This window comes from Haliotis asinina, chromosome 13 (genome assembly GCF_037392515.1).
Source record: "Haliotis asinina isolate JCU_RB_2024 chromosome 13, JCU_Hal_asi_v2, whole genome shotgun sequence".
NCBI lineage: Eukaryota > Metazoa > Mollusca > Gastropoda > Lepetellida > Haliotidae > Haliotis > Haliotis asinina.
Window position 1 is genome coordinate 28,424,159 of NC_090292.1, and position 21,051 is coordinate 28,445,209.

At 38.8% G+C, this 21,051-nt stretch overlaps 1 protein-coding gene across 1 annotated transcript in view; it reads left to right on the top strand.

The window, feature by feature from the left end:
- Positions 1-21,051, top strand: part of LOC137259777 (uncharacterized) — a 51,361-nt gene that overhangs the window by 1,008 nt on the left and 29,302 nt on the right. Inside the window, exons 2-12 of the mRNA XM_067797391.1 lie at positions 987-1,492; positions 1,743-1,852; positions 2,384-2,560; positions 2,803-2,882; positions 7,400-7,500; positions 8,578-8,797; positions 9,373-9,492; positions 13,031-13,172; positions 14,019-14,147; positions 16,276-16,401; positions 17,618-17,706. Of these exons, the coding sequence (XP_067653492.1) occupies positions 1,048-1,492; positions 1,743-1,852; positions 2,384-2,560; positions 2,803-2,882; positions 7,400-7,500; positions 8,578-8,797; positions 9,373-9,492; positions 13,031-13,172; positions 14,019-14,147; positions 16,276-16,401; positions 17,618-17,706 (1,739 nt within the window). The 5' untranslated portion in view covers positions 987-1,047. The remainder of the gene's footprint in view (positions 1-986; positions 1,493-1,742; positions 1,853-2,383; positions 2,561-2,802; positions 2,883-7,399; positions 7,501-8,577; positions 8,798-9,372; positions 9,493-13,030; positions 13,173-14,018; positions 14,148-16,275; positions 16,402-17,617; positions 17,707-21,051) is intronic.

Below are 21,051 nucleotides of genomic sequence, written 5' to 3' on the forward strand. Positions count from 1 at the left end.
TCAACAATACATGTCATCTGCAGTCATGATTGTCATAAATATTATTTCTTCAACACTAAAGTGAAATCACTCTATGAGCTAAAAGTATTGCCTGCATATAGAATTATGTATCGCTGGTAAGTATACAAGGCTTTAATGCTTTGTTATTATGTGTATGTTACTGGTACAACCTTGACCCGTGAAGGTCCCGGTAGAATAGGCATTCAGCAACCCATGCTTGCCATAAAAGGCGACTATGCTTTGTCATAAGAGGCGACTAACGGGATCGGGTTTTCAGGCATGCTGACTTGGTTGACACATGTCATCGATTCCCAATTGCGCAGATCAATGCTCATGTTGTTGGTCACTGGATTGTCTGGTCCAGACTCGATTATTCACAGACCGCTGCCATATGGCTGGAATATTGCTGAGTGCAGCGTAAAACTAGACTCATTCACTCACTCACTCACAGTACTCCAGCTACATGCCATTGGTCTGTAAACAAGTCTGGACCAGAAAATCCAGTGATCAACAGCTTTGACCTACACAACTGGGATCTGATGACATGTGTCAGCCAAGTCAGCAAGTCTGACCACCCGATCCCGTTAGTCGCCGCCTGTAAGTCTGGGAATATAGACGGAGAAAGAAGTCACAATATTGACCCATATAACTCACTCACTCACTCACTCACTCACTGGTACAACCCTAGTTATTTGTCAAATTTGCACCAGGTGCAAGTTATTTTTTTTAGAAAATAGTATGTGATAGTAATGCATTTCTCTCATTAATACTATCAGCCCACAGAGAAGCTATTTGGAAAGTATTTGCCTTGAAGTTTCAATTATTGACTTTTGGCCAGTTGGAAGGGATAATAAGTCTTTTATTAAATCAAAAGGAAGCTAAAGTGAGTACATGTTCCCCCAATATATAAAATATAGGCCAAAATATTGTTTAAAATGTGTGACGGTGTGTCTTTAAACCCAACTGAATTCTTCTTTCCTTAACAGATGAGACACCGTCCTAGGATGAAGAGAAGGAAAGGCTGACTGCTTCCTGGTAGGACCGGGCATGAACCAATCAGGTGACAAGACTGCAGGACTTCCCATAGACAGCACATCACCTGGCAATGACAATGATCGACAGATAAGTAGATCTTTACAGAATCTGACATCCAGCGCTAGCCATGATGGAAACGACAGGGTTCAGAAGCACAGGCGGACTCAGTCACAGTCAGTTGTTCCACCAGCCAGTGGAAATTTCCTGTCCGTGCCGGAACTACATACAGGAAATGGCAGTCGTCAGGCAGACAGCGGGGATGATGATACTTACATTGTTGTCCGTGACAATGCAGTTGACATTGATGATATCTATGGAGGAAAGGACAAGCTGCCACCTAGACTGCTGGTTGTCTCAAGTAAGATTAGGAACAGTTCCATCATCCGAAACGCCATCCACAGCAACATCACCTACGTTCAGTACAACTATGACACCATCACTCTCGATGAATTGCGCAGTAAGTCGAAATTAAAAATCCCTTTCTCTACACTCTTCCCTCATAACAAACAGTACATTGTGTCAATCAACACGTCGACTGATACAGAAAACTCACAGGCATTGTGTTTTTGACTTGGTCATTTCCGGTACTATGGTCTTTACAACAATTAATAAACATTGCCAAAGCATCTGTTGGATATAACAGCCAGTTTGTTATGTCGTTGGTCCAGTAGAAATTCATTTTGGACATTTACTGTTATTCCTTTCAGATCTGATCGGGCAGACACTCGGAGGGAAGAAGGTGCACAGTATGGCGTGGATCCTCAGCTGTTCCAACCATGCTAGCTCCGCCATATATCTCTGCTCTAAGGACGATCGGGTAGGAACTGATTCTTGACGGAGATCAACAGTTTGGTTTTTGGTTAGAACTGAATATCATTGTCTAACCTGGTTAATAAAAGCTGGTCAGATTTGGTTAGTTGATGTAATTAACTTAATGTGCCACAAGCGTTTGAATCTGGGTATCATTATTCTCTCATCATCATTGTCAATAGGTTTTAGTGTTGTTATTCACTACTACTGTTAGCCATTTCTCATGAATCAGACATTGGACTTCATTGATTTCAGTTTATTATCGGACACATTTTAGGCGGTGCTGGTAGGCCTGTTTGGTTTTCAGGGGAGCTGATAGTCGCACACACTATTGATGCACTGATAATTTTTCATTTGTATCATCGATTAATTGCTGTTGCTGTCCGCAATTGCAATCCATTGATAGTTCGATGCATTGTTACAGCCCTTGTTACTATTTGACTACTGCTAGCCAAACTTTGCTAGCTTCATGTCTGGGGATTGAATGTCACTGAACGATGACACCCTTTAACCCACAATCCACCTCATTTGTGTCTAGGTGCTGAGCAGGGAGAGCTTCAATGACCAGCCAGCCATTCAGGAATTCTTCACCACGATTGTGAAGCAACACATGGACTGTACACAGACTGGCACCAGACTGGACTTCCTGGCCTGCACAGTCTACCAGCATGGAGACATCAAGCTGTTGCTGGAGGACATGGCCGTGGTCCTGGGGGTGAGTGTACTGGATGATTTGATTGTGTCCTGGGGGTGAGACATGACCAGTCAATATATTCCTTTAATACTGCACTGGGGCAGTGAAAATTTTGAATTTATGTTTCTTTATTTTTAGACTGGTAGTGCATCTGGTATATTGGATTTAAATTTAGCAACATTTGTCACCTACTCAGGAATATTCTCCTATGTCAGTCAATATTTAAGTCATTTATAGTGTGAGTTTCTGTATTTGTTTTACAGGTGCCAGTGGCTGCCTACAAGGACTTTGCTGCAGTAGACTCCAGTATGAAGAAGAGTGAGGAAAACCTCCGAGTCAGCAGGTATAGTTAGTGATTCATATTAGTGTTGATGTGTTTGAACTTTCAGGGTTTTATTTAAGTGGTTGTGTTCTAATTTATTGAAGTAATAGAAGATAGCTCTCAATGACCACACGACCAAACAATTGATCACTTTTTCCCATAATCAAACACGAATAATTTTGGAACTGCAGTTTTAGTGTTTAAAACACTTGACAGTGGAACATATATTAAAAGTTCTTAAGTTGAAAACGTTTTTAATTCGTAGAAAACTTCACTTACTGCAAAGTCATGACTGAATATTTCTTGAAGATTCCAGGAAGTTTATGTTCATGATATATTAGTAATTACTTTGAAGTAACAAGCTGCATCCTGTTATACATATCTGCAATAGCAACCCGGAAAGGAGAATCTGAAAAATGACGCTGACCAAATTTGCTCGATGATTGTGTCATGTTATACATATCTGCAACCTGGATAAGAAAACTTGAAAAAAAATCTTCAAACAAAAGTTTTGATGATGGCTTGTTAGTAATAAAGCAATCATCAATTGTAAGATTTCAACCAATTTCCAACACTATGCAAAGGGCAAGTGTACATGAAAATTAACTTTTTCGTCTTCCACTTTTTCATCATAAGGAATGTTTATCAAGTAGTTCTGTAGCTGAAACAAAACAGATGTCAGAAGTAACTAATTTATTTTTTGCTTTTATATCAATTCCATGCTCCCACATTAGCCAAGAGTATTATGTCCACAGTGAACACACCATGGCTTAGGTCTCATGAGAATGAAGTCACTGGTGCCCAAATGATAAACGAATGACATTGGTACACCTTATTAGACCCATTTCAAGAGCTGCAGGTGTATTTGTGGTTCTTGTGCCTCGATGTACAGGCTTCTAGTTTAATTCAGCTGTTGCGTGGCCATCAGCTAGTAATGTGGTCGGTTCCACACCGTGACATTGTACAAAAAGTGTTACGATGCAACCAAACTGTATAACATTCAACCTGACTCGGTCGTCTTTCCAACCAACAGTAACTTCTTTCACCTAAACACACATGTATGCACTACATCTAGCTTGCCATTGGTGAATGTGAAAGTATTCTGCATTTGGGTCATTGCTACAAAAATTGTATATATGTCCCCCCTCTTCAGCCTTCACTTAGATGTTGAAACCATATGCAAATACATCCCAAAGATACTGGATTGGAGATAATTTAGTGAACACTACAAGCATCAATATAGTCATTTGCAGGCTGCTTCTGACAGTAACGGCGTACCTAAAGGGAGGTAACTCTAATCTTGTATCATGGGTAGTTGGTTGAGTAAAAAAAAATGACAAAGAAGGCGTGCATGTTTGTTCGTTCATGGAAGGTTGCAGGTATCGCACATGACACACAAATTGGAGATGGACATTTGTAGATACAATTCGCACTTTTGAATTCTGTTTGAAATTCGTTTTTCTATGATATCATGTCTGCTCATTGCAGGGCAGATTCACTGAGTCTTTCGTAATTTATAGTATGCCTGAATTAAAATGTCGAATTTCGCAGGGAGAATTGACTTTTTTAATGAAAGAAACCCCAGAAAACAAGAAAAATGTATCATCATGATCATCTGTATTTTTATCGTTTGTCCAAATCACCAGTGATTGTTCTGAAACATCGTCTATGAACCGAGAATCGCTGATATTGTTTAGGAAACAACACGAATGTCGATTTGCCCAAGACATCACAACTATAATTCAAAACCATCTTCCCTACATGAATCCTTGAATTCCTCATACAGTTCCAAATAAAATCACAAACGGTCTTTGTCACCAAAACCAAATATATCAGGTGTCGTGCTGTGAAAGGGCCATTTGTTTGAAATGTAAACAAAGTTCATCTCAGATTTTATGCTGTGCTTCATTTTCTCAGACTGTGAGTGATCTGTTCTCCTATTCGTTTCATACACTTGCTAAAATGTTTTAGAACATTCATCTGAACAGCATTGTAGCAGGAGATAGATAAAGATAAGTATATTCTAATTGTTTCCATGATTCAAAACAAGATTTATAGTTTCCTTAAGCACGAAACCACGACTGATGCAAACTTACATACAATGATGACGGCACTCCTCATTTCTGGGGCAGTGTGGTAGCCTAGTGGTTAAAGCGTTCGCTCGTCACTCCGAAGACCTGGGTTCGATTCACCACATGGGTACAATGTGTGAGGCCCATTTTCTGGTGTCCCCTGCCGTGATATTGCTGGAATATTGCTAAAAGCAGCGTAAAACCAAACTCACTCACAAACTCTCCTCATATTCTGACTATTGCCCTTGATCACAGTGGAAACAAAATGGATAATAACAACATGCTTGTCAGAATACGTCATATGAATATGACTCCTTACATGTCACATTTTTGCATATATACTCACATGCAAAAGTAACGCAAGTCAAGTATAAACTAGATACATATGTAATTTTCAATATTAAAGACAAGAAATGCAAACAAGGTCAGTTAGACAACAGGAAAATGAGGGACGACATTTCTTTGGCCACCAAGAATAATGACATCATTAAGTTTGGGAAAGGTAAAGGAGTTGACAAGAGCAGATCTTGTTGGTCTTGATGTGTAATGTTCCGATCTGGTAAACGGGTCGTGACTCTTGGACAACTGTTGCAAAGAAGGTAATCTGTGGTCTTTTTAGCATTGTATTGATGTGTAAGGTTCCGATCTTGTAGACGGGTCGTGACTCTTGGACGACTTTTGCGAAGAAGGTAATCTGTGGTCTTTTTAGCATTGTATTGATGTGTAAGGTTCCGATCTTGTAGACGGGTCATGACTCTTTGACGACTGTTGCAAAGAAGTTAATCTGTGGCCTTTTTAGCATTGTATTGATGCTCGAGTCAGTAAATTGTGGTTTTGTTTACGTCGAAATGATGGGCACCATTTTGGACAGACACTCAGTTTCTGAACGTCTGATAGCCTGATTTCTTTCAATTTGATGTAAGCGTGGCATTGTTGAACATGGAGTAAAGGACCAAATGATGGTGACAATTCATGCAAGTTGGATTTCAAGAGAAGCTTGTGCATGATACCCACTTGTTCATTGGTATGGTGCGTTTTGGTGATTCCTTCTATTGATATGTTTATGCTCAGTCCTTCCACACTGCAACAATAATTACTGGTGACACCATCAGGCATCACTATATGCCAAAAACCCATATCCATTTAGGTCTGAGTTTGTTTCTTATTGGATAAAAAACTTGCGTTTCTTGTGCGTGTTGAGTATACATTGCTGGAAACAACGAAAGTTTCCTCCCAAACATCCTGCATACTCATGTCAATGAACACGCCATTTTGAGAAAGTCACTTCCTGATAGTGATGTCACATGCACATCAACATTTTTGACATTTTCTTTGAGGTGAGACTATGAATGAAAATACACACAACTGTGTGTGATACGTTACCTTACTGCTTACACTGTCTTTCATATTTTTGCATCTGTGTTTTCATGTGATTAATGTCAGTATTTACACCTTCTGGCTTTGGGCCTAGACAGAAGATCAGTCGAAATGAGGTGGCACCAATTATGTCATAATCAAAGGGTGGTAACTGTGACCTGTTTAGCTCCACAAACAGAGGCCTCATAATGGCATAAACATTTCTCTGCACTTAAAGAAAAGTTATACATTCATTGTAATAAAAATGTGTGTATATTTTCAAACCTTAATATTGAGTAATTAAAAAAGTCCAAGTTGGTTCACATAGAAAAGAAGTGATTATTTTCGTGTACACTTCCCCATTAAGCATTGAGAAACTTGCACTGATGAAAAATTGAACGATTGTGAAAAATTAATGCTTGTTTTTTTTTGTAAATATATTCATTTTGTTATTAAGCAATCAGTGAATGAACTGTGATTCTGTTTTGATAATATTCTTCCAAATGATGTGTAAATGTTTCTGTACATCATACATGATTATTGAGTGGTCTTATATGGGTCAATATTGTGGCTTCTTTCTTCGTCTACATTCCCAGACTTCAGACTTACAGACGACTAACAGAATTGGGTGGTCAAGCTTGCTGACTTGGCTGACACATGTGATCGGATCCCAGTTGTGTAGATCAATGCTCATGCTGTTGATCACTGGATTTCCTGGTCCAGACTTGTTTACAGACCAATGGCATGTAGCTGGAGTACTGTGAGTGAGTGAGTTTAGTTTTACGCCCCACTCAGCAATATTCCAGCCATATGGCAGCGGTCTGTGAATAATCGAGTCTGGACCAGACAATCCAGTGACCAACAACATGAGCATCGATCTGCGCAATTGGGAACCGATGACATGTGCCAACCAAGTCAGCGAGTCTGACCACCCAATCCCATTAGTCGCCTCTAACGACAAGCATAGTCGCCTTTTATGGCAAGCATGGGTTGCTGAAGGCCTATTCTACCCCGGGACCTTCACTGGAGTACTGTGGTGTGAAGAAAAGTGAAAGTGCACAATGGAAGATGAAACAAGTATTGTCAAATTTCTGATTCTCTGTTACACAGTGTGGGAGAACTGTACTTTCGTCTAGAAAAGCTTAGAAACTGGAGTGGACGACATCAACAGACTCTCGCAGGATTTGAGAAGATCAGGACTGTTGGCAAAGGTATACCAGAAGCATGATATGATTTGCGTTTCTATATGTATATATTCTGTTTTTTACATTGTTTCTTGTGTGTAACACCATTCTCAACAAGACTCCAACTAACTGAGTCTCAGCAATCTAGTGGTTGACATCATGAGCATCAGTGTGTGATTATAAAGACATGCATAAACAAGGTCAGTGTAAATGATACAGTGTCAGCAGTCTGGTGACTGACATTGTCCTTGCAATCTAAATACGATGAGAGGCATTCATAAGGCAATGAGTCTGACCACCTTTGAAAACATTGCATTTTATTTTTATTTTATCCCTGGGATCTTGATAATCTAAAGATAGACATCATGAGCATCACTCTATGCATAAAATGACAAGTATTAGTAAAAGTTGGTGAGTCTGACTGTCTGGGGCACACTTCACAAAGTTATTGTACGTCTACAGCATTCATAAAGTCTGTGATATAGCATAGGAGTAATGATAGTTGTAGCACTACGGTTGCTTCGTTGACATGCGCCCTGATCTCATTATTCGTAAGTATAAATTAGAGTATGGGATTTAGATCTCGATCATTATAGTGAAAATCAAGGGCATCTGACAGGGGAATAAGTGCATACCACGAGATAGTTTAAGTTTTATTGCTTGTAAATTTTAACTATAAATTGTGTATTTATATACTTATCCTGCAAGATGCAATGGATTCCCAACCTCCCCACTACTCAGATATGATAGTGGCTCCAAGAACAAGGGTGATTGTTTAAAGTGGTCACATGTATGCTGTAACTGACAACTAGTTATAAGGGGAGCAGCACAGAGTGCTGCAGCAAACAGATGAAAAAAGGCCTAGTGAGGAAAGTTTACATCGTTCCACTCAGTGTTGCAGGGAGGAATGCATACTGGGAAATCTCAGTCGCGATACTACAATATTCAAAGTTAAACATCCATGTATTATGTCCCATTTTCAGTATTGTATCATGATATACAACAGTGTAATATGTTGTATCAATTCATTGTATCGGCAACCATGGATCGTGGTATCGATGCATATCAATAAATCCTCACACCAGTTCTGTGTATTGGTTCCAGGGGCGTACGGGGCAGCAGTGTTGTACAAGAAGAAAGATGACGATTACCTAGTGATCCTGAAGGAAATCAACATGCACGACCTGAACGCTGCTGAACGGCAGCTGGCTCTCAACGAGGTCAACGTCCTTGCAATGCTGGACCACCCAAACATCATCAGCTACTACGACAGCTTCGAGGAGGATGGTGTGCTCATGATCGAGATTGAGTATGCTGATGGCGGGTTGGTTGGATTGTGGTGGATTTTGTATTTTTGCTTGATCAGTATTAGATTAGCCAAGACCTGACAAATGACCTCAATTTGCATGTATGAGATTGCCCTCCAGAACATTCCATTTTAAACAAGCAACCCAGTATATTCATCTACACTCCCTGCCCAGCCTACTTGTCACAAATGAATTTACTGCGCCGGCTCATCTGATACGTGTCAAGCAGTAGAAAGGTTTGGTTTGCAGTTTGCAAGTTTGCTGTTAGATTAATCAAATTATTTTCAGCATGGAAATTTTATTCCAAAATCAGTCAGAGACATGGTTTCAAATGTCTGCAGTCATTGCACTCGTGATGATGGACTTAGGACTATGCATGTGTGGTGACATGTACATCAGCTGATATTTTGGAACAATTCATTTTGTTATCATTCTGAATCAAAGATGACGTTGGAAAAAAATTGTAAAATTTCCAACTTAATTCCTCACCAAACCATTGACCTAGGTTTGATTTCCCATCAGTTTTCTCAGTTTCACGTGGGAAACCATTCAAGGAATAAACATTGATTTCAAATGGATCTTGTTTGCTCAGGACCCTGGCCCAGTTCCTGTCATCCCAGGAGAAACCTCTGGATGAGAAAGATGTTCTGACAATGTTCCAGCAGATAGTTGCGGCAATCAGGCATATCCATGAGCACAATATTCTACACAGGTAGGTGTTCCTTATTCCTTCAAGCATGTCCATGAACTTAGTAACCTTTTCAAGAGGTGTTCCTCATTCAAATTGCTTCAAACATGTCCATGAACTTAATAACCTTTTCAAGAGGTGTTCCTCATTCAAATTCCTTCAAGCATGTCCATGAACTTAATAACCTTTACAAGAAGTGTTCCTCATTCAAATTGCTTCCAGCATGTCCATGAACTTAGTAACCTTTACAAGAAGTGTTCCTCATTCAAATTGCTTCCAGCATGTCCATGAACTTAGTAACCTTTACAAGAAGTGTTCCTCATTCAAATTGCTTCCAGCATGTCCATGAACTTAATAACCTTTTCAAGAAGTGTTCCTCATTCAAATTCCTTCAAGCATGTCCATGAACTTAGTAACCTTTTCAAGAAGTGTTCCTCATTCAAATTGCTTCAAACATGTCCATGAACTTAGTAACCTTTACAAGAAGTGTTCCTCATTCAAATTCCTTCAAGCATGTCCATGAACTTAATAACCTTTTCAAGAAGTGTTCCTCATTCAAATTGCTTCCAGCATGTCCATGAACTTAGTAACCTTTTCAAGAAGTGTTCCTCATTCAAATTGCTTCAAGCATGTCCATGAACTTAGTAACCTTTACAAGAAGTGTTCCTCATTCAAATTCCTTCCAGCATGTCCATGAACTTAATAACCTTTACAAGAAGTGTTCCTCATTCAAATTGCTTCAAACATGTCCATGAACTTAGTAACCTTTTCAAGAAGTGTTCCTCATTCAAATTGCTTCAAACATGTCCATAAACTTAATTACCTTTACAAGAAGTGTTCCTCATTCAAATTCCTTTCAGCATGCCCATGAAGTAAATAACTCTTCATAAGGAGGCGTTCCTCATTGAAATTCCTTCAAGCATGTCGAACTAAATAACCGTCAAAAGAGGCATTCCTCATTGAAATTCCTTCAAGCATGTCCATGAACTAAATAACCGTCAAAAGAGGCATTCCTCATTAAATTTCATTCCGGCATGTCATTGAACTAAATGACTTTCACAAGAGGCGTTCCTCATTTAAATTCCTTCAAGCATGTCATTGAACTAAATAACCTTCTTATGCAGGCATTCCTCATTCAAATTTGTTCCTGCATGTCCATGAACTTAATAACCTTATCAAGCAAGTGTTCCTCATAGAAATTCCTTCAAGTGTGTCCATGAACTAAATAACCTTCACAAGAGGCGTTCATCATTCAAATTCCTTCAAGCAATGGCCATGAAGTTAGTAACCTCCACACAAGGCGTTCATCATTCAAATTCCATCAAGCAATGTGACAACCATTGCAATGAAGAAGTTGACTCTCCATAGAACTTGGTTTTCCTTTATATTCTGACAAGCTTAAAGGGGCACTGATGCGGAGCGAATAATGTTTCTCACCAACGGCCTAATTACGAAACCAAGCAGAAAATTGGTCAACACCTGCTCCCCCGACCATGACGGACAAAGGGACTGGGCTCCTGTCCACATTAGCAGAATTTCTTCACCCAAAAAAGTGAGGAGGCCGGATGCCCATCACGTACCGTTATTTAAAAATATCCATGGTATTCCTTATCTGATTGTCACAAAATATCCCAGCAGTGTAGTTTCTCTCCAATGCCTAGATGGTATAGTGACTGATCCAATGTGATCCTTTTTCTGTGTTTTTTACCTCGATATATAATCATGTCATGTGAAAATATGATGTCTACATACATGTAGCAAGCCATTTGTTTCATATAAGTCTGAAAGATTGCAAAGCTTTATATTTAGATAGTTTTGGGGGTTGGCCCAGCTGTCATAGCTACGACCCTGGTTTATTATCTATGATAATAAAACACGCACAGTTGATATATCTGAATTCGTAAACTAATAATAAAGACTTTTCCATTTGTAAATCTGAAAACTTTCTTACATAAAAAACCTGATTATACCCATTTAGCCAAGTACACAGCAAATAAATATGTGCATTTCTTATGTAACAACGAAGTTCCGTTGGTATGGAATTTATAATGGATGTAAATAGTAGTAACACCACTATAACTACTCGATATAGGTTCCCATTTGGTATTTCTCCTGTCTCGAGTAAATACTCAACATTATAAATTAGGGTCTGTATTGGCAAATGTATTGCATGTTATGTAATATGTGCATGTAAGTGATGCAAGAGGGTTTAACAACTGAGTTACAAAAACAGACATCGATCAAAGGATTAACCGATAACACACTGATTAATTACTTCCACAGCAGATTTGTCAAAAAGGCAGTGTTTATGAGTGTAGATTTACATAATCTATACTGAATACACCCTGTCGTAAAGTACGAGTGTAAAAACAACATCCTTCCTACAAAGAATTAACCACCACTGCCTTGACGGATTGTTGCTCATTTTTGGCTAACTAATGGCAGACATCATACAGTTAGTAACCAGGTGTGCTGTCCTGGGTGACCAGTGAGATTATGTATACACCAGTGTGAAAACTTATCAAACGATGTGTCACTTTTTTGGATATTAGACTGTTGAAAGACACAAGACATAGAGCAGGATTATTCACCAGCTGCAGATGAATGGAATATCGTTATTTTGTGTGGATATTGATGGATACATTCCTGAACAAGGTAATAGCCTAACATTGTTGCTATAACTTTCATCTGTCTTAAATTTAATATTTGCATTTTGTTTTAATTTATTTCTTGTAGCATTCAGCAGAATCTGTATTACAGAAAACATGCACTAGGTCGCAAATAGGGTGTGTGTAAAATATGATTCACGTTGGCAATCTATACAATGTTTAGATATTAAAATCATGTTAGAAATTTACTGTAAGTATAAGCAGACCATGTGGCAAGGAACTGATTAGGTTTATAAGACAAAATATAAACAAGTACACTGACTTTGTTATTTTTCAGTCCTAACGTTTTTTTATATCACTGGCAGATGAGTAAACTTCAAGGTGTTTGATTTGTTTGCATAATAGCGAAGTAAAATGACTTCATCTTTGTTGATCAGTCTACACATAAACTATCATTTGCGCATATGGGAGGTGCAGCAGAGATCATGAACCAGTCATAAATTCTGGGATATCATCCGGGTACTCACGGAAGAAAAACAATAACAAAAGAAACCACCGGTCCACGGAAATTGCTCCTCAACAGTGCCCCTTTAAAACTGCTATAAAAATGGTTAGTTGTGTTCAAGTTGCATGTGCAAATGATTCAGTTTGTGAAGTAGTTTAAATCATGCAGTGAAAGTCAGAAAATTAAATGTGTACATAGTGAACTGAAAAAACAGCTGATCAAGTCGGTTAAATGGTTTTCGGAGACCATGCGACATACTATGACATCATACAGTGGTTAACAATACAGCTTCTCCGCGGAGAGTTTGGCAGTTACCATGGCAGCAGGTAATATTTTTTCAAGCGACAGGGAAACTTGTTAACGCATCAGTGACCAGTGAAATGAAAGTACTTAAAGGTAAGATAAGTGATTTTTGACTTGGTATGGCATTGGGTTACTTTTGTTCCAGAGACTTGAAGACAGACAACATCTTCCTGACAAAGGAAGGTATTGTAAAGGTTGGGGACTTTGGCATATCAAAGATGATGAGCTCGGCCCAGAAGGGAGCACTTACTGTACTGGGTACACCCTACTATATCAGCCCAGAGATGGTGAGAACATAAAGCTGCATAGAATTAATTGTTGCTAAGTCTGATCAGACATGACAATTTTCCACGGATCTATGGATTTCTGAGATTATGGTTCAATTTTGAACATTTTTTAGATCAATGTAAATCTGCCGTAAAATACCCCTAAAGACCCCCTTCTAAATTTTCAGTGTTTTTTTTTTTTGTGTTTTGCTGTCTGGCTGATGTTTAACAGCAATCACAACAATAGAGTATCAGAATGTTCATACTATAAATATCACGATATGGCAGCGATATTCCCGATGTGACGTTAAATATAAACTCACTCACTCATACTGTAAATGCGTAGATATTCTTCATGGATATTGCATGTTTAGTTTATTTTTTGTTTAACATTATATTCAGCAATACTCCAGTTATTTTGCAGCACTCTGTAAATGGTTCAGTCGGGACAAGACAATCCAGTGATTAACAGCATGAGTCTCAATCAATCCTGTTAAAAGACTAGTTCTTGTTGTTTAATGCTGCACTCAGCAATGTTTCTGTATATGGCGATGATCTGTAAACAATTCAATGATCAACATCATTTGCATCAGTATACACAATTGGGTTACAGTGACATGTCTGGGACAGACAGTCCAGTGATCAACAGCATGATTTCTGAATTGGGAACCGATGATGTGTCATAAAAAGTTAGCAAGCCTGACCAGCATGATATTTGCCTCTTCTCACAACATGATTCTTGAAAACCAGTTCTAACCTGAATTTTCACGTGTTGATACTGCTGAGTGGCGTGTTAAAAAACAAACAACAAATAACATTACTTACTGTATTTCTGTGTTTTTACACTCTCATTTGTTTTTGTTACAGTGTGAAGGTAAACAGTACAGCTTCAAGTCGGACATCTGGGCTCTGGGCTGTATTCTATATGAGATGGCCTGTCTACAGAAAACGTTTGAAGGCTCCAACCTACCAGCACTGGTCAACAAGATAATGAAGGTAACTCCTCTCAACTAAAGTAGAACCATGGCCTAGATTTTCAAAGCTGTCTTAATGCTGAGACAATCGTAAGTGCCATTCATTAACATTAACTTACGACTATCTTAGTACTAGGAGAGCTTTGGAAATCTACGTCCTGGTGATCACCTAGTGGTTAAATTTAGTTAAAGTAGTTCTGCTGCTTGCAGATTCTTCAGTGCTCTACAAGGGAACACTGTGTGAAACACATCTGAGATTCGGATTAGAATTGCAGTGACTGATAGGATCTGCTGGTCAGACTTGCTGACTTTTTTGAAACATTATCAGTTCCCAGACTCCATTATTTGCAGATTGCCACCATATACTGTAAACAGCCAAATTTTCATGACCGTTTAATTTTCGCGAACTTCGCGTCAGACTTCATGACGCAAGAATAAGTCAACAACACAAAAACAATACAGATGTCATTGCTCAATCACGTGTCACCGCTGGGCTAAACTGGATTAACACGGCTCAATCACGTTCTACATTCATTGCTCTAGCATCTAATTAAAAAGGAATAATTCTGAAATCAATTACATTAATTTGTTGTTAGATCACTTCGCAAATGTGTTTATTTTATAACAGCTCAACGGTCATGCACCTGCATGTCGTGTAAAAACATTCAGAGAGGCCCCTGTAACAAGATCACCTCGCAAAAATAAGAAGGTGTGAAAAGGTTTAGTGACCATCACTCGTGAAAATTTAAAGGCACGGAAATAAGACAGTTTACAGTTATTGGAATATTGCTTTGTATGGCTTCAACAAATGAACTCCCCATCCCCTGTACTGATATTGCTCTAATCTTGCTGAAAAAACATGCCACCTCAGCCTCCTCATTCAGGGGTTGAATAAATGTCTGAAACATCTAAACAAATCCGGTTTTGTGTTTAATTTGATGCATGGAAGAGCTGGAATTGCATGAACAGTCTTTCAAAAAGGAAAGAATTTTAATTACAATACATTCTCAAAATTGCAAAAGACTTTCAGTATGCAATATTTATTCCTAATGTATGCTGTTTTAGTATGTTGCATAAACCTGGTGCTCCATTTGAATTTACCGTTGAGGGTCACGTGCAACGTAAAACACAACTTTGCAGATTATGATACCTTTCGGTATGCACTTACCGAAACAAATCATCAAAACTGCCAATTCAACCTATAAAGTTAAAAAAATGCAATGAAAAAAAGCCTGCGAAATTGGAGTTCAAACAATTCACTGATTTTGCCCCAGGTCTGAGGGGAAAAGTGGTTTCATCAGCTATGCTGCTCTCATTACACATGGACAGTGAATAGGTTCGCAGTGCTTGAAACAGTATACCTGCCCGGAGTATGAGGTCATGAGCAGTAGACTAATCTTGGTTGTGTACAAAAACAAGTAAATAATCTACTCGTACACAAAAATTCTGTGTTGATTGTGATAAGCGGACTCTGTTACAAAGAAACTCAGTGTCTGGTTTATTGACACCTACATGTCTGCCTGCCTGTCTGCTAATGACAATATGCAATGCACAGCTTCAATTATTGACCACATGCAATTAGAAATTAACACATGTTGGGTTTATACACCGTAAACAAAGAGCCGGTAAATGATCTGGCCAATGGCAAGGCATCGTTACACTTGAGTGCACACCCATTGGCTCTGACTGGGTTCGGTATCATGGCTCTCGGTATCTCGTGTTTGATTGGATGGTCATTGGTCGCTCAAAGGTTACCTGATGGGACCTTCTACTAGGTTTTGTTAGACTCTCGGTGGAGTGTGACGAAATACACTGAGGCTAAGTTTACTTAGACTGGTAAACCCAAATACAAAATATTGCACTTTTGATTTGCAATTATATGCTTATAATTTTGTTTATTTGTTTTTTTCTTAATCAGCAGTGCATTTTATATGTCATGAATAAGTGATAACTGTGTTTTTATTATATTTGAATTTTTGGTTGCATGTAACCTTTAACTGAAATCCACTCAAGATAGTTTAAATTTTCACAAGACAAATGGTTTGGGGTCATTTAGTACAATTATTCACTGCAAACCTTCTCTTAACAAACTGCTTGGTTATTCCATTTAAATTGATGATCTATTCCAAGGTTTGAAATTCATGTTGCAGGGCCAGTTTGCTCCTGTGAAGGGTAATTATAGTCAAGGCTTCAAGGACCTGATCATGGATATGTTAAACAAGGACCCGGAGGAGAGACCATGTGCCAATGACATTATGTATCAGCATGTACCAGAGGTAAACGGGGCGATGGGGTAGCCATGTGGTTAAAGCATTTGCTGGTTACAGTGAAGACCTGACTTCTATTTCCCACATATGTACAATGTGTGAAGGCAAATTCTGGTATAAAACCGTCTTCAATCTCTTTGACTTAAACATAGGATTTCCAGCTCTGGCCATCTTCTTGCAACCTAATTATCTCCCTTAGTCTTGCTGATCCAGGGGAAAATAATACAAGGATTTGGTTGTCAGCTGATTGTCATTTTACAAACAGATGAGTGTTGTTTTTTTCTCTCACAGTTGATAGTTCTTTTGTCTCTCCCCACTGACTTGTTTTTTCTCTCTCCCAGTTAATTGTTCTTTTGTCTCTCACAGTTGATTGATGATTTGTCATTCACAGTTGTTTTGTCACGATTTTGATTGTTGTTTTGTCTCTCACAGTTGATGGTGGATTTGTCTTTCTGCATTGACTATTGTTTTGTCTCTCTCAGTTGATTGTTCTTTTGTCTCTCACAGTTGTTTTGTCTCGATTTTGATTGCTGTTTTGTCTCACCCAGTTGATTGTTGTTTTGTTTCTCTCCCAGTTGATTGTTGTTTTGTCTCTTCCCATTGCTGTTGTTTTGTCTCTTCCAGTTGATTGTTTTTTTGTCTCTCCCCATTGACTGTTACTTTGTCGCTCCCAATTAATTTTAGTTCTGTCTCTCCCAGTTGAGAGTTGTTTTGTCTCTCCCAGTTGAGAGTTGTTTTGTCTCTCCCTTTTGACTGTTGTTTTGTCTCCAATATGATTGTTTTGTCCCTTCCAGCTGATTGTCATTTTGTCTCTGTCCATTGATTGTTGTTTTGTCTCTTCCCATTGCTGTTGTTCTGTCTCTTCCAGTTGATTGTTCTTTTGTCTCTCCCCATTGACTGTTACTTTGTCGCTCCCAATTAATATTAGTTCTGTCTCTCCCAGTTGAGAGTTGTTTTGTCTCTCCCAGTTGAGAGTTGTTTTGTCTCTCCCTTTTGACTGTTGTTTTGTCTCCAATATGATTGTTTTGTCCCTTCCAGCTGATTGTCATTTTGTCTCTGTCCATTGATTGTTGTTTTGTCTCTTCCTCTCTTCTTCCCCCCACCATTGACTTTTGTTTACTGCCCCACATAGATCACTGTTTGTTGTTCCACATTAACTGTTGCTTTGTCTCTTGTAGTTGATTGTTATTCTACTGACCAGTGATGTATGTTGTATTTGTTTTAGTTGATGAACCAGTTTAAGGAAGAGACCTCTGACCCTGAAGAAGAACTCATGATGTCAACAGAGAATATCAGCAAAAAGATAAAAATCAGGTTTGTCAAAATACCTTTTCACTGTCTGACAAACTATGAAATCTTGTGGCTGCTCCCAAGGGAGACAACTACTACTCTTTTTGCCTTCCCTCGCTTCTTTAGACATGTTTATCTTTAAATGTTTCGATTAACATTTGCTAATTTATTTATTCAGTGTGAAGCTTCTACACATCTCAACATCACATGTATGCAAAACTATAAATGTCTTAATATTAAGAAAAGAAAGTTGTGTATAGATGAAAATATGTGTCAATCCTGTGCAGAATGCTGTCATTTCAGTGTCCCAGGTTCCTGTGAGCAATCATTTAAATCCAAAATTGCTATAATTTTGATTTTCTAATTGCCAGTCGTCTAAGACAAGAGTTGTGTCCCTTCAAAATCCTATGATGATGTTGAGACTGACATAATTCTAACTCTAAAGACTGGTTTTATCTGTGATTTGAACGATTTTATGCGGCCAAGAAATTTGGTTGATTGTCATTGTTCATCTTGTCCCATTAGATATTTATGATATCAGCCTGTATTGTATGAACCAGTCTATGTAAACTTTGGCTCAGTAATATTCGTTACACTGCTATACTGAGTCTAACAAACCCAAGTAGAAGGTCGCATCAGCTAACTTTTTCATTTGAACACATCTTACTAAATCGTGAGAGCTGACATTGACAGGTACCTTTTGAACTTTATCTTGAAAACATTTGTTCTCGAGCGATTTCGAAAGCTATTTTCCATAAGATCGATTCTGAGTGATGCACATGGAACACACCACAACAATGGGTCACTGAGAACAGGGTTTTCTCGATATTCTAGGATATCAACTTGCAGAAATATAAGTTAAATGAGAAAACGCTAAGCATATAAACTGCAGATCAAATATCTGTGTGTGATTCGAATTTTCATTTGTTGAGAGATCGATGTCAGTGATGGGAATTTCGAAAGTTCCACCAAACCCTAAACTGTAGCCTTTGTCTGATTGGTGAAATCTGTTCATCTGTCTCGCATTTGACGGGATGGTCATAGGTCGTTCAAAGGTTAGCTGGCGTGACCTTGAGATCCTAAGTTTTGTCACAATGGAGATGCTGATTATGAAGTAGTGTTGCAAAGACCCGGGTTCAATTCCCCACATGAGTACAATCTATGAAGCTCATTTCTGGTGTGCCCCCATATTGCCAAAAGAGGTGTATACCTCCGTCACTCACTGTACTGTAAATCCATCTCTTTTTTCAACAATAGGATGAGAATGCTTGTTATGTATGCTAACAGATCCAAGTCCATTATCTAAAACTATCAAAACTAAGATTCCTTGGTTGATTTGTTGGGAATTTCTTTTTAGTTTTGTTGCAAACTGGGATTTATTAGAGTACTTGTTGTTGCTAATTTGTACCGTTCAAAGTCATATCTTAATGTCACTGTTTTGACGTTCTTAGAATTATGCCTCTTCCTTTATGCTTGGACCTGTGAAGGTCCGGGGTAGAACAGGCCTTCAGCAACGCATGCTTGCCACGAAAGGCGACTATGCTTGTCGTAAGAGGTGACTAACAGGATCGGGTGGTCAGGTTCCCTGACTTGGTTGACACATGTCAACGGTTCCCAACTGCGCAGATCAATGTTCATGTTGTTGATTGCCTGGATTGTCTGGTCCAGACTTGAATATTTACAGACCGCCGCCATATAACAAGAATATTGCTGAGTGTGGCGTAAAACTCAACTCCCTCACTAATGTAATTTTTGGATTGAGGAGTGAAAAGAAAATCAACAAAGGCGAACTTGTCTAATTGCAGGTTATTGTATAATTATTTTTTGTAGGATCAACAATAAATATGAAAATACAAACATTAATAAATCCCACCTTTGAACAAAATGACATTTTTTTCCCAAATTGCCAGCAGGTGCACTTAGTTAGGAATCTGGATAAATCCCCAGCAGTCTTCTACAGATTGTTTCCTTGTGATTGCTAACCCTGTTTGGCTTTTGCTGTTGTCATTCATATTCAGCTTGTTTTATTCTTCCCTGTTTGCATCAGTCCAAAAAGAATGGAGAAAAGGTATTCAATGTTTTCTGTGTCCTTTCCTATCCATCCTCGATAATACAGGGCATAATATTTTTTCCCCTGTTATGTAGCCTGGACATATTCTGCTCCTTCCGTTATGTTGCTGTGTTCATTGTCCTCATTGCTTGTCTCGTGATAGATAGATACCCAATCAAATGTCAGTGGTAAAGTACAATCTAACCTGCCACAATACAACCTATCCTAGCTTTTACAAATATCTGACCAATGAAAATTTGTTGTCAGAATTGGTTTGCGGCAACCCATGTTTGTCATAAGAGACCACTAATGTCAGCGGGTTATCACGCTGTTGACTCGGTTGACACGTCTTTGTATCTAAAGTGCATTAACATATGAAGGTTTGGGCTAGAATTGGTCTTCAGCAACCCATCCTTGTCATAAAAGGCAACTAATGGGATCAGATGGTCAGGCTGGCAGCCTTGGTTGACACAGTAACATAGAACGACGCTCATGATGTCAATCACTGGATTGTCTTTTCCAGACTAGATTATTTACAGACCATATAGCTGGAATTTTGCCGAGTTCAACTAATCAATGAAGTTCATACCTTTAAGCATGGATATCATTGACCGGATTGTCTCATTGTAAACATAGTCTCAGTACTATATGGCTGGAGAAATGCATATGCAACATTGCATTTAAAGTCACTCACTCATTCATCTGCTCTTTGATGAGCGGGACAATGGGGTAACCAAGTGGTTTAGGCGTTTGCTCATCATGGTTCAATTCCCCACATGGTTACAATGTGTGAAGCCCATTTCTGGTGTCCCTGCCGTGATATTGCTGGAATATTGCTGGAATATTGCTAAAAGCAGCATATCTCCATATCCACTCAATGCCTGACCGCTCATCATCTACCATCATATAGCTTGAATATTCCAGCATCATATATTGCTGATTTATGGCATAAAAAAAAACCAAAATTAAAAGAAAAAAAATACTGAAAACCCATTCACCCTTCCGTTTCCCTCTGCACTCATCAGCTAAGACTTATAACCATCTTCTACTTTGATATTGATATTTGATACTCCCCAGGAAGTTGAGATTGATAATACAGTGTGATGTCCAATTTCCCGAACTTATTTTGTCCAGTATGTCTAGATAGTATTTAGGGCTTGCCCAGCCTTTCTAGCAGCAATCATATGTAACCCGGGGCTTTCTTCTAAGATGGTAGCTACGCCCCTGATTCTAGCATCAGGGTCATTCAGTCTGATTTTTTGCGATACCATACCTCTACACACAAAGATCTGAGGACGTGTCCATGAGAGGTTATGTCA